This window comes from Lepidochelys kempii, chromosome 2, assembly GCF_965140285.1.
Source record: "Lepidochelys kempii isolate rLepKem1 chromosome 2, rLepKem1.hap1, whole genome shotgun sequence".
Lineage (NCBI taxonomy): Eukaryota > Metazoa > Chordata > Testudines > Cheloniidae > Lepidochelys > Lepidochelys kempii.
This window is the reverse complement of record NC_136381.1, coordinates 110,373,086-110,398,530: the sequence shown is the minus strand read 5'-3', so window position 1 is coordinate 110,398,530 and position 25,445 is coordinate 110,373,086. Positions and strand designations below refer to the sequence as shown.

The 25,445-nt window shown below is 41.0% G+C and overlaps 1 protein-coding gene and 1 long non-coding RNA gene across 5 annotated transcripts in view; both read left to right on the top strand.

Moving 5' to 3' along the window:
• The window catches only part of MCUR1 (mitochondrial calcium uniporter regulator 1), a 34,432-nt gene extending 28,886 nt beyond the window's left edge, over positions 1-5,546 (top strand). For all 4 annotated transcript variants that reach the window (XM_073331939.2, XM_073331940.2, XM_073331941.2 and 1 more), the window contains one exon: positions 128-5,546. In XM_073331939.2, the coding sequence (XP_073188040.1) occupies positions 128-183 (56 nt within the window). In that variant the 3' untranslated portion in view covers positions 184-5,546. The remainder of the gene's footprint in view (positions 1-127) is intronic.
• Positions 5,547-6,244: 698 nt separating this feature from the next.
• LOC140906959 (uncharacterized) lies at positions 6,245-19,362 on the top strand. Its single transcript, XR_012157314.1, has 3 exons — positions 6,245-6,903; positions 8,273-8,418; positions 18,853-19,362. It is a non-coding gene; the product is annotated as an uncharacterized LOC140906959 (long non-coding RNA).
• Positions 19,363-25,445: the final 6,083 nt, after the last annotated feature.

Below are 25,445 nucleotides of genomic sequence, written 5' to 3'. Positions count from 1 at the left end.
TTGTAACAATTCATTGTATTTGCAATTAACTGTTGGAATACTGCTTCCTGAGGGAGCAATACAAGAACTAACAATGTATTCTCGCCTTTTCTCATTCTCACACTAACTCTTGTTTTTTTTCTTTCAGGTTCAGTATTTACATGTCTTACTGTAGCACTGGGATTTTATCGTCTGTGGATATAATAAAGCATCTATTTAAAAGGACATGTGCTCTCTTGCCTTATAAAAATCAAGGATGTTTTCTCCTAGCTTCATTGAGTCTTCACTTTAAAGCGAGTCAATACTATTTTATTTATATTTATTTTTTAAAATAATCTATATTGAAAATGTACCCAAAATGTGCCTGGGAATAAATTGTTCATGTATCTCAATATAGAGAGAAGATTGCCTCTGGCACAAACCAGGCATAATCTAGACAGCTCTGCCAATTCCCCTCAATCCTGACCTGCAATATCCTTTTCCTATTGTAGTTTTAGAGCCTCAGTTAAGCAGACTGCAAATTATACCAAATGGTGTAGTGACTGTGTGATGTGGTGAAGAATCCACTAGGAATTATATGCCAGACTCTGCTGAGATATGCATGTGCAGTAGCAGTTGTATGTTTCAGAACAGAATTTGGTCATAAATTTAAAATCTCCAAATGTATTTAATTAGTGACCGTACAGCAATTTTGGACGTAGGCCTTTGGAGTGAAACACTACTGGATTAATGCACAGCCTACACACTTCCTCTTCGTTAATAAAAATGTATGCATATACTTATATTGTAAAGAAATATTTCTTTATCTGTTATGCTGATTTTTAAAGTGTTTGCATCATGGTTTGTTTTCCAAATTGCCGTCCAAACAAACAGTTATGTTTCATGAAAAGTGTTGTGTAATGAAACAGTGTCTCTATGACCTTTTTGGTTTTTTACGTAGCATTTTAAGAACTCACATTTAGGACACACAAGGTTCTGAAACTCATTGCACATGATGATTTTAAATTTTGTACTAAAACTGGAACAGAAGTTTGAAGAGCAGTAAGATCTAATAGCTTATATTAATCTCTTCTACAACCTTATGTTGAGATACAAACTGCTCTCTGTCACTGCTTGATTGATAGAAGAGAATTGCCTCTCTTACTGTTGAGGTGAGAATTAAAGCTGATTAGTTCTCTTCTAGGGAGGAAAGAGCAACTGGCTATCACTTACTAGAGTGATCGCCTTAGGGCTGTGGTCACTAAGGGAATGTCTACACTAGCTGTTTTCCCAGAAGTTCTACAAATGGTACAGCTCCTCTACTGGTAGCAATGGTAGGAGCACTAATGTAGACTAGCCACTGGTGTGTTTAATCCTGCACAGACCAAGGCCATATGGAATGGTAGTTACAATATCAATGCCTTCTCTACATTAATGCTTCCACTAGTGGTAGCAGTGAGGGGAAATTATAGGGAAATGGGGCTAATGTGTCCAGGGTCAATCACCAAACAGAGCTGCCAGGTCCAATCACTCTCATTAACCTAGGGTCCTGTCTCTCTGCTTAGCTTCTCTTTGTTTTTTTCCTCTCTCTGTGGGCTGATAGTAAAGGCTGGCAGGTACCATACCAGTTTTGCTCCCTGCTTTATTTCTGGAAGTCATGGCAGGCTGGCTAACTTTTTGTATATATACCCCAGTAGCCATTGAACTTTCTTGGCTGTTGGGGCTATCATTTGTTATACGAAGACAGAGAGGAGGCCAGATGGAGGTAGAAGTATCTTACAAAAGCAAGGACTACCCTGGACCTAAAGGCTAATGGATAATCATTAAAAATGTAACTAACAATAATCTGAGTTTAATCGCTCTTAATAAAAATAACCAATTGGTCTTTCCTATTAGTGATTCTGAATTTAGTAAACCTTACCCTAGCTGCTAAGAGTTAAGAAACAACATAAATAAAAAGACTTCTATAAAACACTGAAAAGGAGAGAACATTTAAGAGGTAGTGTCAAGGAAGCTAGTATTGCAAAACAATATCCTCCAAATTACTAGCAACTTTTGAATTGGTTTTGTGTTTGTCAAAAAACTATAAAAATTATGCAACTCTTAAAGGTTGTTTTAAAGCTGGATTTTTATATTTATTTTAAATGTCACTATTAAAGTGTCAGGCATTATAATTTAGGTAAACTCGTTAGGTGTGATCTACTTCAGTCTTTTATATATAAAAGCATATAGTGGAAACTATATATTCTTGTTACACTGGAATATAATCTCTGACCAGCTGGATGCCTAAGCAGTTGATGAATTGTCGTAGGATTAAAATATTAGTGAATTGTAAATTTATTCTGCATATTTAATTTCAAATATAAAGTGAATTCTGCTGAAAAGTGAGATTCTTATACAAGAGAAGTGTGACTTTTGCAGTGAAATAAAGCTGCAAGATTATAAGATTTGTTTATTTTTTGCTCCAGAAATGGATCTTGAAGGAAAAACAGCACTCTCAATGTTTGCTGTAGACTGGAATTAATAAAGTTCACAAAAAGGGGCAACATACAGAATAGGAAACCTTCAGTACTCCAAGCCTGTAAAGTCTCCAGGTACGGTGCTCAAGGCCATGAAATTTCTAAATCAGATATGTTGTTAGATGCAAAACCTTCATTCATCAGGGAACGCGGTACAGTTTGCTATGCATTTAAAAGCCATTGCAGATCAGTTATGATAGTTTCTGACATATTCATGCAAGCTGTAATATCTTCACCTGCATTGGCATTAAAAAAAAGTGCAAAATCCCTTTCTGTATTTGAAAAGCTCAAATAAATCCCTTCCAATCTGATCCTTAAAATCGAAATCCAGCTTACTGATACAGATGAGGAGCAAGCACATCAGCACCCATGAACTAGTTTTTGGAATGTTAAGATTTATATCCAAAGAACAAATAACTACAAGCAGCAACTGGGAAACCCAACTCCAGTGCCATTAATTTTCCATTCCTTAATTTCTCTAAAAGCTTTTTTCTGCACACGTGCTACATAATGTCTTCAGTATTATAGCTTATTTCTCATCAGCATTTGAAACTTATTTCTGTATCAGATTTCAAAATTTTGCCTTTGTACTGGCAGACCTCATTTCAGAAGGTGTGGTCATCTGGCATAGCTGGAAAATGGGGGGGCTTTTGTCTTTCTATAAAATCACTGCAATTCTGAAAGTTTCAAGGCAGCCTACATTTCTATCAATAGTATAGTATGCTGCTAAGGAGGAAATGGGTGTTCAGGTCCTGAGCACCTTTAGGCCAGCATGAACAGACAGTTCGGCAGAGGGGATTGTGTGGGGGTAGGGGTTGGGCAGAGAGCGCATTGCAGTCTTCCTCTACCAGAAATACAGGTTGATCCTATAATAAGCCTTGGGGCTTTGGGGAGCAAATGTGAATCAAGGAGAAACTCTCACAAAACAAACTTTACATGTTGTGACAGGGTTGGGCCAGAGGGCTACAGGAGAGTAACAGAAGGCAGATATATTAGCCCCAGGCTAAGTAGGTCCCTTTTCCCTGACTAAGGTAACAGGGAAGGTTTCAGAACAATCTGGAACTTTCCAGAGACAATACAGGCTGATTAGAACACCTGCAGCCAATCAAGAAGCTGCTAGAATCAATGAAGGCAGGCTAATCAGGGCACCTGGGTTTTAAAAAGAAGCTCACTTCAGTTTGTGGTATGTGTGTGAGGAGCTGGGAGCAAGAGGCGCTAGGAGCTGAGAGTGAGAGTGTGGGCTGTTGGAGGACTGAGGTGTACAAGCATTATCAGACCCCAGGAGGAAGGTCCTATGGTGATGATAAAGAAGGTGTTGGGAGGAGGCCATGGGGAAGTAGCCCAGGGAGTTGTAGCTGTTGCACAGCTGTTCCAGGAGGTGCTCTAGACAGCTGCATCCACAGGGCCCTGGGCTGGAAACAGGAGTAGAGGGCGGGCCCAGGTTCTCCCCAACTCCTGGTCGGACATAGGAGGAGTCAGCCTGGACCGTGGGATCGGAAAAACGGCCAAGCTGAGGGCTGCTGTGAAGCTCCAAGGCGAGCAAATCCATCAATAAGTGCAAGACCCACCAAGGTAGAGCAGGAACTTTGTCACAATGTAAATATGCTAGTAAGAAGAAGAAACTGAGATGGGAGTTCTTACATTTTTGTTTTTAATTTAAAATCTGTAACCAAAAAAGGCCTCTTTCCCTAGTAAGTTCTAACCTGTTTCTGTTTCCTTACAGCTAAATTACCTAGCCCTGTCTCTATTAAAAATCTTAATTTTGTCCTTTTTCAAGTGTGGTGTTAAGAGCTTCTGTGCTAAAACCATGAGTGGAGAAAGAAGAGTTGTTTAAAGCTAGATATTTTCTTTGCATTAACTGGAAATGTTCCTTGATTCTTCTATACACATGATCTGCCTTAATGTTAATGTACTGGGTATCTGTCTCCACAGCACCAGAAGCAGTCTATTGCCTTTAACTACATATACCTGATTCCTCTGATGTAATTGCTGAATATTATTCTTCTTACTTTATCCATTTTTATATACCCTGGCATAGGTAATCTGCATCCTTTTTCTTATTCCTCTGCCTGTCTATGCCAGCAAACAGTCTAGCCACTGAAGGTCTTGTCACTAACATTTTATCTATTAGTCTTGCTTTTAAACCATTTGCTTCTATTTTAACTGCCTTGGATCTTGAAATTTGACCAAAATATTAGAATAATAATTAAAATCAGGATCATATCTCAAGCCAAAAATTTGACACTACTAAAAATTATGCTAAAAGCTTTAAAGTGTGATTATGGTCAGTAAATGACCATATAAAATGGCATTTTCTCACTTAACATATGTACTCACTGAGTGAAATCCTGGCCCCACTAAAGTCAATGGCAAAATTCCTTATTAACTTCAGTGGAGCCAGGAATTAACCCTATATATATTGCAAGTCATGTCTGCTTTCCTTCCAGGAAAAAAGTGATTGGTGTGTTGTTTTGGTGGTGGTGGCTTTTTTTTTTTTTCCCCTACTCCTGCTACCACCTGCAGACCCGATACAGCCCAGTTTTATTTTTTTCTATCAGCATAATTGTTAGCTGAATTCCAGTTGCTAATTTGTTGTTACTGGTCACAATGCGTGGGCAAGACTGATTTTTCTCATCCCATTGTAAGTTTTCAGGGCTCAAATAAAGGGATCTTTTTTGCTTCTAAACTAAGCAAATTCTATTTGAAAGACACTGAACATGAGACGGCACAATGCATACATGGTCACTTTTCCTGCTATAAAAAAAAATCTATACTGGAACAGGAATTGTATTTGAAAAATAAATCTTCATCCCTTGATCACTTTTTAGTTTCATAATGCATTTTTAATTCTGAGTTTTATCAATTCTTATGTTTTTAGTTGTACAGCTATTGAATTTATATTTATATTTTTACAGATTTAAAAAGTGCATTCCATTTGAGCGATTGTTACATTATCAACTGTTCATGTTAAGTGCATAAATGGAAGACTGACCTTTGCCATTAATGAAATGTGTGGAATATTTGGTGTTTGTTTTTTAATCTGAAATAAAAGCATATATGCTGGCAAAATGACTTGCCTATTTTTATCAAAGCTGATATAATTGAGAAGTTTATTCTTCCTCTCACAAGATTAGTGGAATATACTTTTTTAGCAGCATATCACATTTTACCATTTTTCTGAACATTGTTCCTCTACCACTTCAAAGACTATCATGTTCCTGACAGAAGTTATTTAGAAGTAATTTGTTGCCTTATTCCCTGTAGAGCATTCAGATTTCTGTGTGCCCACAATAGTCTTCACTTGCTGTTCTTTGCTATTGCTTTAGAGGAAATAGGAAGTTTGGTCTGAGTCCTGCCTTTTCTGTTCCTGTGATCCATTATACAGGCATTTACCTTCATCTGTCTCTTCTGTGGTCAGTTTTCTCCAGATGCCAACTACTGCACCAGATAAGTCAGGTATCCAAATCAGCTTGGCTTACATTACATAAGTTTTTATAGCAACAGAAGTCAAATCAAGCATACATACACTCTCTGGAAAGTAAAGATAAGCAGCCACTAAGCTGGTAGCTAAGGAATAACAAAGTATTGTCTGCGCTTACTTTCTTTTCTGAGTGACTTGGCACTAAGTGAAGCCTTGTCTACACTACACTAGGAAAACTGCATTGCTGAGGTGTTTGCAACATGTGCTTTTAACTGTTGTTCCTGAAATAGTGCAGAACAACATGGCTAATCTTTGTCTGTGCATGTCTTTAAACTCAATATCCCCAGTAGATGCCTGTTGTCTACACTTGCAAAAATCCACTGTTGATAAGGCTTGGGATGAAAAGTGCTGAACATTAGTGTAGCATTTCCTCACCACACTTATTTATAGTTTTGGCTAATGTTTATTCCTGTCCTCAAGGTAAATGAATATTGCCCAATATTCAAACTATGCTAACTTCTCCTTTCCTCTCCTTTGCAGTCTTCCCCTGCCCACCTCCTATCAAGCTCTTTAAAAGCGCAGTGGTTGCTCAGCTTTATTACTGATTTTTGTATATGTTTTAGTAAAGTTGTGATTAACATTAAATGGACAGTCCCTTCTTGCTGTATCTGTAAAATTTCACATTACAGATATTGGGCAGATATTTTTTTAAAGGATAAGTTGTGCATGTACAATGTTGTGTGAGAATTTTAAATTCAACTGTGTGATGGGATATACCAAGGTCAAATTGAGGCTAATTTTGGCTAATGAGCTACTGTGGGTCCACTCAGTCCCAAGCAGCTACACCTGCCCTTGCAATCAGATCATGAAAGGGGGGGAGGAGGACAGTTCACTAGCTGGCTAACTAAGGAGAAGAACAGATATGTTATGTGTTGCTCTTTGAGAGAAAGGACCAGTCCAGGATCTCTACAGAGTCTGCTGACTGCCAGAGCCCTGTGGAGGAAGGTAGGCTTGGCCAAAGCTATTGAGTTTCTCTTTGCTTGATTATAAAAGGACTTTGGCTCAGGAGGGGCCTTCTAAGACTGCTGCAGGGAATCCTTTCCCAGGTAGGGTGTGGGGAACTGCCTCAATTAAACTTTAGACTTATTTGTGCCCTGCTCAAACCTGGTGTTTGCCTGGAACACGGAAGAGCACGTGGTCACAAACTGTTATGGTACTTAAAACTTTCCTAAGGTTTATACAATGCAGTCTTGAAAAGAATTTTCCTCACTAGCTCAAAATGAGTCTAATTTTGATGGCTTTAAAACTATTTTAGCTGCATGTGCAGAATATCCCTGTATCCGTTAGAGAATTTAGAAGCCAAGTCCTAGCTTGGCCTGCATCTGGATGCATGCCTTCAACTTCATAACCAGGAGGGGAATGGTGGGATTGGAGAGCAGGGCAGGGCCTAGGGGTAAAAGATAAAGTCAGTGTGTTTATAAAAATGTATGTCTAATCTGCTTGTACTCCACAAGCACCCTCTCTGTTGCTCCTGAGTAATCTCTGTCAGGGTGTTGTGTGGCCCCCTTTGGGCAGATACTGCAACTTTTTGAAGTAGTATTATGCGGAGCAGTCAGAGTTTAGTCCTAAGCAATTCTTGTTTTATCCATTATCCTCCATCATGTTATGGCAAAGGTATAGTTAAATATTTGTATGAAATTTTCCTTAGGGACAAATGTAAAGGTCCTTGCTGAAAAGACCCCTAAATGGATGCCTATAGCAGTTAAGGGGGATTTTGTGGCTTAAGCACTGTCTTGTGTGGAGGCTTACAGCAAAGAGTGGACTCTGGCTCTAGTCAGACCAGAAGAGATCCTTTGTTTTACAGAGTTGCTGGGCAAAAGAGAGGTCAATGAGTAGGCCCAACTGAATTAGCCAATTATTCAGTTTTGGAGGCTTGTTGGAAGACCAGTTACACAAGCCTGGTCTACACTAGAAAACAGATTTAGGGAGAGAGAACAAACAGCGCAGTGTGTCCACACGAGCCATGCTGGTTTTGGTGCAAAACCGTATACTACATAGATGCAGCTGTACTGCTGTGTTCCTATTCCACAGAACCAGGTACAGCTGCCTGATGCAGTGGCTTCTGGGACATCTTCAACCTAGAATTCTTCTGGGAATTTAGGGAAATTGTGGAAGAAAGGATCAAATGTCCATAATGCCTTGTATTATTTCTTAGTTGTCTTCAAAAGGAGGCCATAGTGACAGTTTAGCTCTCACTCTTTGTTTAGTGAGAGATGTTTGAGTTGAATGTTCCTACTAACTGGGTTCTAAATACAATGTAACTTTAAGATTTATGGGGAACTCAATTTCTTTTTAAAATGTTTCTTCACTGAAGGATTCTGCGTGAGTTCACAAATTCCAGAACTGTCATTGCAACCCCCCCTATTTGTGATGTCACCAAATGAAGCATTCTGGGATACATGTGGTAAACTAGGAAGTACCATGATAATGCAAAGATTGAAAAAAAGATTTTTTCAAAAGGTGAGTTGAAACTTACTTCTGTGCTGAATGTCCTGAACAGGCATCATGCTTAATTCCACTTTAGTCTTTTATTTGACGCTCATCTTTAGAAAGACGACATCAGTGAATGTGGACTTGTTAAGCTGAGTAAAGGAGAATGTTTGTTAGAATATTATGTAAGGGTTGAATTTCTTAAAGTGGCAGGCTAAAGAGTGATCAATGTGAGTTTATAACAGAGGTGCATGCGTTGGCTGCACCAGTAACTTGCTGGGAGCCTAAGGATCACACCTAGAGAGATTTTCATATTCTTGCTTCCTGAGCAAATCTGCTTGCCTGTCTGCTGGCTATAACTGCCAACACTGCGATGTAGATATCACTCAAACAGCATTTTCTTTCTTTTTGTCTGTCTGCTGCTCAATCATCTCTTATATTTTTGAGAGAGAACACTGCAATGAATATTAAAATAGTGTATCTGGATGTCCCATCAATAGTATTCTAAAACACTGCATCTGTATTCCAGTCAGATCCATAAAGCCTTCACTGTCCAATTAAAATGTTTATTATGTAATAGTAGTTAATTTCCATTGTGTACAATGCAGCAATTACCCAAGCAGTTGCTTGGTTTCTTTCCTCCTCAGATTTGAGGGAACCTATGGTTAGGGTCACATACCTTGAAGACTGGTATGGGGGCAAAAGGGTGCTGCTTTTCCCTTCATGCTTCCCTTTTAACCACTCAGTCCAAGTGCACCCAGGATTTTTGAAATGTCAATAGTGTTGTTTCCAGCAGGCAGTAAGCAGATAATTTTCACTTGATCAAATCAGATGTTTGGTTATCCTGGGCTGCTGGACAACCAGGTTTTCCTAACCTGCCTGGTAGATCCTTATTGCACTTAGTTATAAACTTGATTGTGATAACAAGGAGGTGTTGGGGGTTGGGCATGTAACTTCATTGAAAAAATAAATCTAGTTTGATTTGATAGTAGATGGCAGATGGTTATTACCCATTTGCTAAGGCATCTAGTCTGAGGGGTAAATGTCTAGTACAGGGGTGGCCAGCCTGTGAAGAAGCCAGAATTTATCAATGCACATTGCCAAAGAGCCCCAGTAATACATCAGCAGCCCCCCATCAGCTTCACCGCCCCCCCACCCCCAGCTCCCAGCATCTCCCACCCACCAGCAGCCCTGCTGATCAGTGCCTCCCCATCTCTCCTGATCAGCTGTTTTGAAGGCATGCAGGAGGCTCTGAGGGGGAGGAAAAAGGGGAAGAGGCAGGAAGGGATGCAGTGGGGGTAGAGCCAGGGGTTGAGCAGTGAGCACCCCCCGGCACATTGGAAATTTGACACCTGTAGCTCCAGCCCTGGAGTCGGTGCCTATACAAGGAGCTGCGTGTTGGCCACCCTGGTCTAGTAGGACTTCACCTCCATTTTCATGCTTGCCAATATTTCCATATGCATAGAAAAAGGAAATATTTTTTTTTCAAGTAGAAACAAAAAATAAAATGGCACTTCTGTGGTCCTATCCCAGGACAGTCAAAAATATAATATAGTTGACCTCAGCATTATAAAATCATGAGTAAATTCAAAATCATGAGATGTTAATGTATTTTGGATTCTTTTAATTTGTTGTTTTTTTTTGAACTTTCAGGGTTCAGATTTAAGCTTTTTTTTTCTACATACGCTTTTAAAATATGAAAGCTGAGATTCTTACTTAGTCACAAGAATCCAGGAGCAGGGACATGAAGAAAAACAAATAGTGACACTCATAATAAAAGTATGAGTTAGCAACAAAGTTGCGTTTTCTTTCATTTTAGGCTTTTTTAAGCAAAGCAATTCTAATGCAATAGAATGTAACCCAAATCCTTACACCCTGAAGTCAATGGGATAGTTATGTGTAAACATTTCCTTATCAATCTCCTGGTGGGTATTGGTCTGAGATCTTTGTACTAAACAACTTGCCGCTTGAAAGCTAATGTACTGTTAAAACATCAACATGTGCACCAAAACCGCAAGGCCTTGATGTGCACTTTAGTTTTGGAGTAAGACAAGAACATAGATATGGATAAACATACATATAGAAAAGCATGAAAAGGTGTTTATACCACACAGCATGGTGGCTTTTTAAACACCTTAATTAGATTAAATAAATAGTAGCAAGTGGGAGGAAAAAACATAACTGAAGTGGTTTATCCACACTCCATAGAGGAGTGGAGGTATGCAGTGCCCTGATCGCCCTTTGTAATAAGCTTGAATGCATGTAGTGGTAAAGAGGTCTACACTTTAACAAATGCATTTGAACTGCCATTGGCTACCTACCCCTTCTTTTAACTAGTGGCGATGGTGTGTCAGAAATTGTTTAACATTAGTTTTGTTTAGTTAAATATGGACTATTTTCTGGGTGGGGGATCGAATTGTCCACTTCTGTTGATTTTTAAAATCTCAAACTTAATGTCACTGTAATGTAGGGTGTTTAGGCATTGACTCTAAACTACACTTTTTGTATACACTGTCAAAGACTGAAAGGGAAGTATGATTAATCATCATTAATGATATAGTAGGAATAAGCCGTATGGTGACACTCACAGAAAAGACTAAATCATCAGGAGTTGAAAGTACCCATGAGGAGAGAGATTAGATACATGAGCAGAAAATATCAAAATTAGATTCTTCATGGTACAAAGCAAACTGATCTTTCTGGGGGGAAAGAATTCAAGTGGGATGGAGAAACCTAGCAAGCAGTAATGCTAAGAGACCTAGAAGTGACAGTGAACAAACAAATTAGATAGGAGCTTGCAATGCAGTTTTGGCCAGTATACATTAAAGGCAGGGCTGGATTAAGTAACAAGTCTGTCTAGGACCGCAAACTCAGGGATCACATGATAACCTGATGAGGTCATTGTTGTTACAGCCTGAAAGGAACAAGGAGCTCATTGCTGAGTGAGGTATCTGCTTTAAAAGAGGGAGGAGCTGTGGTAGTTTCTACTCCACCCAGAGCTGTGAGTCAGGAGGAGAGTTTGCTTGCCTTGCACTTTCCCACCCCCATCAGACCAGTCCTCCCTGTTCTACCCCAGCTGAGCTATGTGGAAACCCAGCTGTCCAAAGCAGAAGGGTACTTTTTGACCTGTCCCCAGAGAGCCCTCTGCTAGGGTGGCAAGTGCCTAGTTCTGCCTCTTCCCAATGCAGACCCCAGCCTGCCTGAAGATAAGGAGAAATTGGCCCCACCAGGGCAATGGGGGGATGTGAGAGAGCATCCTACCACCCCAGCACAGGGATCCATGCATGCAGGTTACACAGAAGGTTATCTACTGCAGAGGTGTAGGATCCCAACATGGAGTCTCTGCTGAGTGGCGGGCGGCCCCTTAATCCTCTGTTGTTATAGTGGGGAGCTGAAGGCTCTTCCTGGATCAGATCCCAGACTCCGTAAAGACAAGGAACGGTGCGCCAATCGTTGGAAGGTCCTAGAGTAGATCAGTTAGTGGTATTTGAACCGTATCCCAAGAGGTTAGTGCTCTTAAATTTATTTGTGGTCTCTTCACTTGTTTTTTTAAACCACCATGTGGTCCAGATCAATGAAATTACTCATCAGCTACATAACTAGAGGAAATGACAAATATGGATAAACGCTCTTTACCTCTTCAGTGGGAAGAAAGACCTATTCCCCCATGCACAGCACATTATAATTAGGTTAGTACAGAGTTAGCTTTTCATATTGCTCGAAATAATTGGCATAGGCTACCACTAGAAGCAGGATGCCAGCCTTGATGGGCTATTGTTTTGATCTCTGTGGCAAATATGACAGGTTTCAGAGTAGCAGCCATGTTAGCCTGTATTCGTAAAAAGAAAAGGAGGACTTGTGGCCCCTTAGCGACTAACCAATTTATTTGAGCATAAGCTTTCGTGAGCTATAGCCGCTCACGAAAACTTATGCTCAAATAAATTTGTTAGTCTCTAAGGTGCCACAAGTCCTCCTTTTCTTGTGGCAAATATGTTTGTCAAGGTTTTTTCCATTGTGCATCTAACCTAACAAAGTATGTACTTGATATACAATTTTTTATTTTTTTATTTTTTTGCAATCCTGCTGTATTGGGAGTACACAGAAATGACACTGTCCTGTTTGCGTTTTTAACTACCCATGTATAAACACAAGCTGTACATATTCTCATTAGTGAGAAATGATTCCTAAAAACATCAATATCATAATGGCTGCATTGGTTAAATTGTTAAGACTGTGTCAGCATTTCCATTATAACTCCTTTTTCATCTGGATTCAGGTACATCTTCCTCAGGAGCAACAGGGACTATGAGTGCTAAGGAAGTAACCAGGTTTAGCCTTTATGTAAAGAGCATAGTTCTTGCATTACTAAAGAACTGTATCCTGCTCTACTCAGCCATGGGGCCAGTTGTCATGGTGTGGGTTTATAAGAGTGGGGAGGAGAAGAAATAAGGTGATCCTGGGGAAATTTTCAAAAAGTTTCTACTTAGTGATAATCACAGGCCAGTTTATTTGATCTCATGATAAGGAATAGGCAAGGCCCCTCCAAGAACTCCTTTTTGAGCAAATGATGATGTCAGGGCTGATTCCCCACTCTGGCATATCAAGTGCAGAAGGCGGGGGCCTGCAAGGATTCTAAAAATGAATACTGGCCACTCCAGGCTTGTATTAAACTCCAAAGGTTACAGCTTTTCTCTGACCTTGGATGGGTAGATGCTGCCACCACCCAAGTGCATAACCCCTTTGAGAGCCCAGGAAGGCACACTTGGGAATTTCTTCCTGTAGGGTACCCTCAAGCCCTTTCACCCCCACCTCCGGGGAAGAGCTGAGAGAGAAAAAACAAAGGAAATAAGCTGTTGCCACCAGCTAATAAAAAAAAAAGTGCACAAACCTCTTAAGACACAGAACTCCAATCCTTTTCTGAAAAAAGGTTTGTTTTTTTTTTTTTTTTTTTAAATAAAATTTACATCTATTGCTAGATTTTAAAAGAGCAACTACACGGATTAAGCACCAAGAATAGCTTCCTTGAGGTCCAGCTTAAAGGTTACAAGCAAAACCAAAGCACCTGGGGTTAGCACAGAGGAACCCACAAGCCATAAAGAAATAAGAGATGCACCTCATCACATCTTCCTAGATATTTCCTGATCTACTTGCATATCTGGGGTTTCAAATGAGTAGTTTCCAGATATGACTCAGATGATTTTTCATACCTGGCCCAAAGCTTCTTACAGCATGACTGCTTTGTCCCCCTCTCCCCAGGAGAACAATCACAGACAGACAAAGGGGAAGTTTTTTCTCAATGTAAAAAAGTTCTAGCCTTCCCATTGGCTCTTTTGGTCAGGTGTCCACTCACTTCCTTTTACCTATGCATAGCAGTGAGACTTTTTCACCCTTTACTGGTAAGGCATGTAGAGAACAGCTACTAAGAGGGATTTTATAGCTGGCTGGGTGTCCATAACAGGGAGCTCCCCTTCCCCGCCCCCCCCCCAGCTTTATTTATCACAAATGACCACCTTCTTAATCAGAGGGGAGGGACCAAAAAAGGAATTGGGGTCACCAAAAGGAAAAGTGAGGGGTTGTGATCAAAGTCATATTGGGTGGGACACCGAGCAGAGAACTCCAGGTGATGTCCATTGCTCCATGAAGTCAGAATTCCATTTGTTCTCTGGGAAGGGGATGGAGTGAGAGAGGCTAGATATCTATCTTCAGAACATATGCCATCCAGGCAACGGTAGTGCAAACTTCCCTACATCACCTTTTCCATGTGCTTCATCCTTGAACTGGAGGAAGAATTTTTAGAATATGATAGCTCAGTCTCCATACCCTGGTAATCCTTGGTGTCTCTGAGACTACCACCAAGTAGTCAGTTATTTGCCAGTCATGGTTCGGGAGGCCGGGGGGGGGGGGGAGATGCACCTGTATGGGAGACACTGGATGGAGGTTTGTAGTTTAGCTGAAGAAATTCAACAGCAGCTGAAATGTTTGTATAAGATCAATTCCTGACTCTCTCTCTCTTTTTTTTCTTTTTAAACTTAACTAAAGGGAAAAAAACAAGTTGATTTTTATATGTGACATTAGCTTTCTGCCGAAGAACATACAATATTGGGACCAAATTAGATTCCAATTTGCATAACTCTTTATCTTCCTAAGAAATGCCTTTGACCATAAGCCCCTTGTCAGAGTTCTCCCTCCACTCTGAACTCTGGGGTACAGATGTGGGGACCCACATGAAAGGCCCCCAAGCTTATATTCTACCAGCTTAGGTTAAAACTTCCCCAAGGCACAAATTGCTTTCCTTGTCCTTGGACAGTATTGCTGCCACCACCAAGTGATTTACACAAGAATTCAGGGAAGGGTCACTTGGAATCCCTATCTCCCCAAAATATCTTCCCAAGCCCCTTAACCCCCTTTCCTGGGAAGGCTTGAGAATAATATATCAACCAATTGCCTTAGCAATGTGAGCACAGACCAGACCCTTTGTCTTCAGGACACTGAAAATCAATCAAGTTCGTAAAAGAAGAACTTTATTTATAAAGAAAAGAAAAAAAATCACACCTGCAAAATCAGGATGGAAGGTAACTTTACAAGGTAGTAAAAATATTTAAAACACAGAGGATTCCCCTCAGGGCTCAGCTTCACAGTTACCAAAACAGGAATAAAACTACCTCTGTAGCATAGAAAAATTCACAAGCCAAAACAAAAGATAACCATTTCCTTGCCCTACTTACAATTTCTGTGGTTTTAGATGGATTATTCCAGGTATGTTTTCAGGAGATATTGTACCTGCTTGGCTTCTCCCTCCATCCGGAGAGGGAACAACAAAAGAGAACAACAACAAATCCTCCCCCTGCAGATTTGAAAGCATCTTCTTTCCTCATTGATCCTTCTGGTCAGGTGCCAACTAGGTTATTTGAACTGCTTAACCCCTTACAGGTGAAGCAATCCAGTACAGCTGCCAAGGACGGATTTTATGCTACTACATCCATAAAGGTTGCTACCCTTCCCCCTATATTTATGACACCCCTTATATTTGAGACTTCTGAAAGCATAGCTCTACTCCGAAGAGTGACTGGTTTACTCTAAGTAGTCAGAATCAAACCAATTGACTTTGGGCTTGTTAACTTGTGACAACAACAAATGTTTACCTCTTTTTTTACTCCAGTCATCTCTACAGAACCAGCACAACATAGAGAGAAGAAGCTAGATTCAATTCCATCTTGTGTATCGTAATCAAAATAAGAAAAGGAGTACTTGTGGTACCTTAGAGACTAACCAATTTATTTGAGCATGAGCTTTTGTGAGCTACAGCTCACTTCACCGTAATCAAAATAGTTTACCAAGTTCCAGTCAGCTATACCTGTGTATATAGTTCTTCTTTTATGAACTTGATAGATAAACAATGGTATTGGGCAGTGTAAACAAGGCCTAATTTGGCCTACAGAACCCTCATCACTGATGTGTGAGAAGAAAGGAATCCAATGGAACCCTGAGAGCATAGGGTGAGTTTGCAGGGCTGACAGTAAGGGCTTGTCTACACTGGCACTTTACAGCACTGCAACTTTCTTGCTCAGAGGTGTGAAAAACCACCCCCCTGAGCGCTGCAAGTTTCAGTGCTGTAAAGTGCCAGTGTAGACAGTGCCCCAGCCCTGGGAGCTCACCCCTCGTGGAGGTGGGGTTTTTATAGCGCTGGGAGAACTCTGCTGTAACTGCACAAGCCACATTAGAGCCCTTCAAAACAGCAAGGGGGTGGAGGTGTCACTTACTTATAAACGGAACACATTGGGAGACAATAAAGATGGAAACACCACAAGGTAGCTTTTAGTAATTATTCAAAGTAGAGCCACACTATAAGTGGTTTTAGTCTATAGGGGAGAGGATGGGATATGAGTTCCTCTTTCAATCTAACGTATCTAGGTTTTAGACTGCTCATTCCTATGGTATCCCTGCTAAATGCAGTGGTGCCCAGATTCTCTAAGGAAGCGTGCCATAGAAATGTATGTAGTAGTATGCCATTGTTTAAAACATATTTAGTTATGTAATAAAATGAAAGGTGCGGCCAAAATGGAGTACAGCAAAAATATACATACATACATACATACCCTGACACCTCATTGGAGGGCAGGCACCGTTATTGGCCCATGATTCTGAAAAAATATTTTTAAACATTAGTAGCACAGCTTTCATTAAAGCCTGTACAAACCCGAGCTGAACACTCCTGTCCCAACCGTTTTGAAAATTTACCCCACAGAATAAATACCTTATTAGCTCCAACCGTTAATCCTTGGGAAAGGCCTGATACTGCACAGCATGGGACAATATTTGATGCTTCAGAGAAGGGCCACAAAGGAAACCATGTGTGTCACCAATTGTATAGTGCTGCACTTTGACATGAGGGGGATATTCCTTCCTTACCTCCTGCAGGCAACCAGTTTATGGAAAGAAGCATGAAGTAATTACCCTTATTATACTCTTAGCTTCCCTAGCCGCAAATGCTGTTCCTGGACAAACAATTTTCCAATGCTTTTGCAAATCCAGCCACAGAATTATTTGCCTCTAATTCCTCCTATGGCAACAAGCTGCATGGGCTGACAAATGTTGCATAATAAAGCACTTCCTTTTGTTTGTTCCAAATTTACTGTTCTTAATTTCAACACGTGCCCATTCTCATTGTTTGGCTTGTAAAATTTCCCTTTGAAATAAAAATAATGTTACAAGTTTTTTTTGTTTATGTGGAGAAAATAAATTTTAAAATACATGCTATGTTCCCATTTGCTTAGTTGGATGTGTGGTTTCTGCCCATAGACAATATGTGTTGTGAGGAGAGGGAGGAAACCAAAAGCAGAGGCTTTAGTTGCTCTGTCTTGATGCTCTGGGATTTACATACACTGAGACTGGACTAAAGTTCTCAGTATGCATGTCAGTGGTTCTCAACCTATTTATCCTTGTGGGCCGCATATGCAGCTCTGTGTTATGCCTCCCCACAGTTTATATACTACCTGTATATCTACCAAAAAAATATGGTTTAGTATTAGATGAAAGCAATAGGATTCAAATCGCTCTAGTACCTTTCATTTCAGCACTGGCAAATGTCTACCAAGAGCATTTTGAATTAGCAAAATAAGTCAAAACGGTCACTGTTATAATTACTTTACTGTAAGGGTGGCATGGCATGGTGTTATGCCGCCCTCACTTCCATGCTGCTGGCAGCATGGCTGGCCCAAGTGCCTGGACAGCACAGCTGCGGAGCCTGTCTACCCTAGCCGGTGCGAGGTGCCCCCCCTGCCAGAGATGGTCCCCCATCACCCGACCCCTCTGAGACTGTCATTCTCCACACACACACACCGCAACACTGGGCTGGTACACATGCCTGTACAGGGCAGAATGGCTCACCCAGGGACTGCCTCTCCCCAACCTCCCACCCAGAGAGTGCCACCCATTCAGGGACTTCCACCAGACTCCCCACCTAGTCTGTCCCCCTAGCTGCACTTCCCCTCCCGGCGTCTGCTGGCGTCCTTCGGGGGGAGGGATAGCTCAGTGGGTTGAGCATTGGCCTGCTAAACCCAGGGTTGTGAGTTCAATCCTTGAGGGGGCCATTTAGGGATCTGGGGTAAAAATTGGAGATTGGTCCTGCTTTGAGCAGGGGGTTGGACAAGATGACTTCCTGAGGTCCCTTCCAACCCTGATATTCTGTGATACCCTGGCTGTCCATCCTGCCTGCCTGCCTGCCACTGTGGGAAGCCTGGTCCACCCAGGGTCACTAGACCTGTGATCAACACCCTGCAGGATCACCCTGGCCTGCTGTTGGGAGTGGGGGCTGACATTGCTGAGCCTGATCCTGGGCTGCCCCATTTTGCACCACCCTTGCCAGCTCTGTGCCTGGGGCAGGTGTCCCTCCTGTCCTGACCCAGAGGATGTCACATGCAGCTGTGTGCTGATTGGGCCGCAAGTGGGCTGTGGGTTGAGAACCACTGGCGCATGTGCAGCGGTTTCATGAATAAGTTGCAATCATCGTGGTCAACTAATTCTCTAATCCACCCACTATAATCCATACACGAGATCAAAGCTGTTGTTTGGCACACTTACAGTCGAGCAGGTCAGAATAACTCTTCAAATTTCTGCACAGAGCTGAACTGAGTCATATAGCTCTGCTGAAGGAAGGGCTCGCCGCAGCTGCAGAGGAAGAGGCAGAATTTTGTCTCAGCGTTGAAAGTAACTCTCAACATTTACTCACTCATATATCAGGCCTGACTGCTTACATTGTTCCATGCCTCATTCTACTGTCATTTCTATTTAATAGTGCTCACAAGTGTGCTCGGAGTGCCACAGAAAATGTATACAAGACTAGTTTTGGAATCTGTACACTAAAATGACTCAATTATTATGGGATACAAAATGAAAGTTGGGCTATTAAATGTATGGCTGTGTGTATCAAGGTGTTTCAGAAGTCTCCTGTCTTTCCAATTCCAGGAAACATAGCTACGAATCAGTGGAGGTGGTGACCTCCACTGAGCGCAGGAAATTGCATTGGGGAAAACAATTGAGTAGGGCAAATACGTGCTGTTGGACAATGTGTGCTGAAGCTACCTTCTCCTCTAACCTAGAGTAAAGCGTCCTGGGATTGAAGAGGACTGTAGAAACAGCTGTCCACAGTCAGAGACCTGGAAGGAGCCTGTGGAAATTATGGACAAATAATTTCGGTAGTTTGTTTTTCATGAGATTGTATCTTACTTTGTGAAGACTTTGCCACAAATCCCTCTTGAGGGGACTGAGGCCTGATCTACGGGCAGATTTTTGTACCAGTATAACTTTCAGATAGGGACCAGGGTGTGAATTTTTTTGGTTTTCTTAATAAATAAAAAAAAACAAGTGATACTGGTAGAATGCCTAGAGTGGATTCAGGTGCTTTCTACCAGTATATTTGTCCCTTCCTTTATAGGAATAGCCATATGGTATAACCACCTTTTTATACCCATACAATTGCATCCACAGTGCGGAGTTTATACTGCTTTAACATTAGCCAGAATAAATCCCCCTGGCAGAGAGAAGGTTTCTTCAGTTTTGGAAAAAGCTGCATAAACATAAATTTTTGTTTCATTTGACCTGCCTCGCTATGTATGTGAGTGATACCCTTGCTTATAAGTGAGTAATAAGTCATTTGAGTGCATACACTTTCAAAAAAATGACCTGTCTAAAATGTACGTATGACTAAAGTGAGAAACCATATAATTATATTTCTATAACCCAAGCCCTTCCTTACCGCTCCCCTTTCCTTGTGTAGGTTTGTTTTATTCTTTGTCAAGTCCATTGTTTAGGTTCCAGTCTTTCAATGCCTTCTGCTAGCATGGATCCTTGTGCCCTGACTGAAAAAAGGCATTTGGTAAATGAGATGTTTTCCTCTAAATTCTTGTTAGAAGTTAAAGCTGATATTAATCAGAGGAGAGAAAATCATTGTCAAGTGTATTTGAACCCAAACACTGCCACGCCAGTCACTCCCTCTTTGTGGCTTGGTTACAATGCAGTCAGTGTCTCCAGACTTGGGAGACAAAAGTGAAATTAAGTGTGCGGTTGTCCCCTGCAGAATTGCGTGTGCATCTACTCTTGACTTTAATAGGACCAGCATGCATAATCAGAGCTTTTTCAGACTCAAAGGCCCAGAACCCGCAAAGTGCTCTGCATGGGTGGACTTTTGAGTCCAGGTGAAACCTTCTTAAATTTAAATGTACGGATCTATGTGCACAGAACAGCATGCAGGACTGGAGCCTAAATTAGGAAGTCCAGGCAGAAGTACAAGCAGACTATGTAACGTGGCATTGCTGGAGGAGGCAAAAAGGCTACTTGTCTTGCAAGGCTGTGTCGTTCGCTTTCCTGCTTTTTCACACTATTCTTAACTCTCCCTTTCACACCCTCTTCATAAACATATTCTATTATGCACTTATACCACTTGCTTTGATGCCACAGTTTCCCTGAGCCAATGGCTCACCTTTGATGTACTTAAGGCAATTGGCAAATTATTCTGTATATTCATAACTGTGCATTTTGACATTTATGAATTCCCTTGTATTTAGATTGTTCTCTTTAGTGTTTGATTCCCTCATTTGTGCAAATAGTTTCTCCATCTTATCAGACACACACAAATTTAAAGAGGGGACCAGCTAAATCTTGGTTAAGCTATTGTAAATCATGTGTAACTTCAATTTATTCACTAGCTTCTTCAGATTTACAAAGAATTTGTCTTAGATTTCAGAGTGGGGGGGTGGAAACATGGGTTCAGCCTTCTTGTTGTTGGTATTCCAGTGATTTCCACAATGTGCTTCCTGGGTATATCCAAATACAGAGGATGATATGGTCCCTATTCCAATCCACTGACAGTCTAATTGACAAGATACTGATGTTGGCGAGAGGGATATAATCGCAATATATACCTGATATATATTTACAGAATTCTTAAATGCATATCTGCTATCTCTCTGGCTCCCAGTCATCCAAGTCGTCATCAATTGGCTAGTGTCTTGTAGTTGTTGCTGGAGAAGTGGATCTCAAAAGATGAGAGGTTTATGGGTCAGTTCAGAACAGGTCTTTCACATATAAACAGAAGCATGGATGACAGCATGTAAATGTCTGTCTGAGCAAATAAAAGCAAGGGTTGATGCTGGCATTAGTGACAGAGAAGGCAAAAGGGTGACATAAGAGGCAAGAATAAGTAAGAAGAGCAGGACAAGGTTGTGAAGGAGCTAGATGAGGACAAGAAGCTTGAATGTGATGTGGTGGAAAAAGGGACAGCCCAGGGGTGGGATTCAATAAATGTGGGGGGAGAGGTATGGTCAGACAACAGGCAAGGAAAACTACTGTGGCAGTTTTTGTTTTGAATGAATGGGGGTAGTTGTAGGTATCAGAGAGGCCAGAGAGGAAGAGACTGACATCCTTGATTACTGCCATGTTTATTGAATAAGTGAGGCGGTGGGGGAAGGTCAGATCATAGAGATGTTGCTATGGAGGAAGAAGCTGCAAGATTTGGACAAGACCTGGATATGCTGGATAAGAAAGATTTGGGAGGGGAAGGAGAGTCATCTTTGACTCCTCCAAGTTATAGGCTTGAGTGACTGTCAAGTGTGCAGTGGACTTGGGAGGACTGATTAGAAGTTAAGTTTTAAATTTATGGTGGAACATCCTTGAGGTGAAATTTAGGCTGCTAGGTAACAGTTGGAAGTCCAGGACCTCCATGGTAGCATTCTCTGACATTCTTCCAGTTCCATGCATAGGGCCAGTTAGACGGGCAGAACTGCAGGATCTCAATGCGTGGATGAGACAATGGTGCAGGGAGAAGGGGTTTAGATTTATTAGGAACTGGGGAAACTTTTGGGAAAGGGGGAGTCTATGCAGGAAGGATGAGCTCCACCTGAATCAAAATGGAAGCAGATTGCTGGCACTTGGTTTAAAAACTGCTCTGACCTTTTTAATTTTAAGGGCTCTGGGAAAGCTGACAGAGGCACACGTGGTTTGGACAGAAACATCCCTTAGGGGAGGCTCTACTAATGGACTTGCATCCGATGAATGCATCCGATGAAGTGAGCTGTAGCTCACGAAAGCTTATGCTCAAATAAATTTGTTAGTCTCTAAGGTGCCACAAGTACTCCTTTTCTTTCTACTAATGGAGATTCTCTGTCCTAGTAAGGAGGAGAGTATGGACAATAAAATACAGGTAGGATCCGATGAGAAACGGTCAAATGAAAAAGTCTCATTCAATTACATCATGTATTGGGAGACCGCTAAAAAAGTGACAAGTTTTTAAAGTGCTTATATACCAGTGCTAGAAGTCTTAATAATAAGATGGGTGAACTAGAGTGCTTCATATTAAATGAGGATATTGATATCATAGGTGTCAAGGTTCCTCCCCCACTCTGAACTCTAGGGTACAGATGTGGGGACCTGCATGAAAAACCTCCTAAGCTTATCTTTACTAGCTGAGGTCAAAACTTCCCCAAGGTACAAAATATTCCACCCTTTGTCCTTGGATTGGCCGCTACCACCACCAAACTAATACTGGTTACTGGGGAAGAGCTGTTTGGACGCGTCTTTCCCCCCAAAATACTTCCCAAAACCTTGCACCCCACTTCCTGGACAAGGTTTGGTAAAAAGCCTCACCAATTTGCCTAGGTGACTACAGACCCAGACCCTTGGATCTTAAGAACAATGAACAATCCTCCCAACACTTGCACCCCCCCTTTCCTGGGAAATGTTGGATAAAAAGCCTCACCAATTTGCATAGGTGACCACAGACCCAAACCCTTGGATCTGAGAACAATGAAAAAGCATTCAGTTTTCTTACAAGAAGACTTTTAATAAAAAATAGAAGTAAATAGAAATAAAGAAATCCCCCCTGTAAAATCAGGATGGTAGATACCTTACAGGGTAATTAGATTCAAAACATAGAGAACCCCTCTAGGCAAAACCTTAAGTTACAAAAAAGATACACAGACAGAAATAGTTATTCTATTCAGCACAGTTCTTTTCTCAGCCATTTAAAGAAATCATAATCTAACACATACCTAGCTAGATTACTTACTAAAAGTTCTAAGACTCCATTCCTGGTCTATCCCCGGCAAAGACAGAATATAGACAGACACACAGACCCTTTGTTTCTCTCCCTCCTCCCAGCTTTTGAAAGTATCTTGTCTCCTCATTGGTCATTTTGGTCAGGTGCCAGCGAGGTTACCTTTAGCTTCTTAACCCTTTACAGGTGAGAGGAGCTTTCCCCTGGCCAGGAGGGATTTCAAAGGGGTTTACCCTTCCCTTTATATGTATGACAATAGGCATCACAGAAACTTGGTGGAATGAGGATAATCAATGGGACACAGTAATACCAGGGTACAAAATATCAGAAGGACAGAACAGGTCGTACTGGTGGGGGAGGGGCACTATATGTGAAAGAAAGCATAGAATCAAATTAAGTAAAAATCTTAAATGAATGAAACTATGGATAGTAATTCCATGCTCGAATAATAAGAATATAGCAGTAGGGATATATTACCAACCACGTGACCAGGATGGTGATAGTGACTGTGAAATGCTCAGGGAGATTAGAGAGGCTATTAAAATAAAAAACTCAGCAATAATGGGTGATTTCAACCATATTGACTAGGCACATATCACCTCAGGATGGGATGCAGAGATAAAGTTTCTTGAATGACACCTTAAATGACTGCTTCTTGGAGCAGCTAGTCCTGGAATCCACAAGAGGAGAGGCAATTCTTGATTTAGTCCTAAATGGAGCACAGGATTTGGTCCAAAAGGTGAATATAGATGGACCACTTGGTAATAGTGACCATAATATAATTAAATTTAACATTCCTGTGGCGAGGAAAACACCATAGCAGCCAAACACTGTAGCATTAAACTTCAGAAAGGGGAACTACATAAAAATGAGGTTAGTTAAACAGAAATGAAAAGGTACAGCACCAAAAGTAAAATTCCTGCAAGCTGCATGGAAACCTTTTTAAGACACCATAATAGAGGCTCAACTTAAATTTATACCCCAAATTAAAAAACATAGTAAGAAAACCAAAAAAGCCACCATGGCTAAACAACAAAGTAAAAGAAGCAGTGAGAGGCAAAAAGGCATCCTTTAAAAAGTGGAAGTTAAATCCTAGTAAGAAAATAGAAAGGAGCACAGACTCTGGCAAATGAAGTGTCAAAATATAATTAGGAAGGCCAAAAAAGAATTTGAAGTACAGCTAGCCAAAGACTCAAAGTTATAGCAAAAAAAATTTTAAGTACTTCAGAAGCAGGAAACCTGCTAAACAACCAGTGGGGCCACTGGATGATCGAGATGCTGAAGGAGCACTGAAGGACGATAAGGCCACTGCAGAGAAACTAAATGAATTCTTTGCATCTGTCTTCATGCTTGAGGATGTGAGGGAGATTCCCAAACCTGAGCCATGTTTTTTTTGTTTTTTTTTTTAGGTGACAGATCTGAGGAACTGTCCCTGATTGAGGTGTAATTAGAGGAGATTTTGGAACAAATTGATAAACTAAACAGTAATAAGTCACTAGGACCAGATGGTATTCACTCAAGAGTTCTGAAGGAACTCAAAAGTGAAATTGCAGGACTACTAACTGTAGTCTGTAACCTATCATTTAAATCAGCTTCTGTAACAAATGACTGGAGGATAACTAATGTGACACCCATTTTTAAAAAGGGCTCCAGAGGTGACCCCAGCAATTACAGGCCAGTAAGCCTGACTTCAGTACTGGGCAAACTGGTTGAAACTATAGTAAAGAACAAAATTGTCAGACACATAGATGAACATCATTTGTTGGGTAATAGTCAACATGGGTTTTGTAAAGGGAAATCATGCCTCACCAATCTACTAGATGTCTTTGAGGAGGTCAACAAGTATGTGGACAAGGGGGATCCAGTGGATATAGTGTATTTAGATTTTCAGAATGCATTTGATAAGGTGCCTCACCAAAGGCTCTTAAGCAAAGTAAGCAATCATTGGATAAGAGGAAAGGTTCTCTCATGGATTGGTAACTGGTTGAAAGAGGAAACGAAGGGTAGGAATAAATGGTCCATTTTCAGAATGGAGAAAGGTAATAGTGGTGTCCCTCAGGGGTCTATATTCGGCCCAGTCCTATTTAACATATTCATAAATGATCTGGAAAAAGGGGTAAACAGTGAGGTGGCAAAATTTGCAGATGATACAAAACTACTCAAGATAGTTAAGTCCCAAGCAGACTGTGAAGAGCTACAAAAGGATCTCTCAAAATTGGGTGACTCGGCAACAAAATAGTAGACGTAATTCAATGTTGATAAATGCAACATCATGCACATTGGAAAACATAATCCCAACCATACATACAAAATGATGGGGTCTAAATTAGCTGTTACCACGCAAGAAATAGATCTTGGAGTCATTGTGGATAGTTCTCTGAAAACATCCACTCAATGTGCAGCGGCAGTCAAAAAAGCAAACAGAATGTTGGGAATCCTTAAGAAAGAGATAGATAAGACAGGAAATACCATATTGCCTCTATATAAATCCATGGTACACCTACATCTT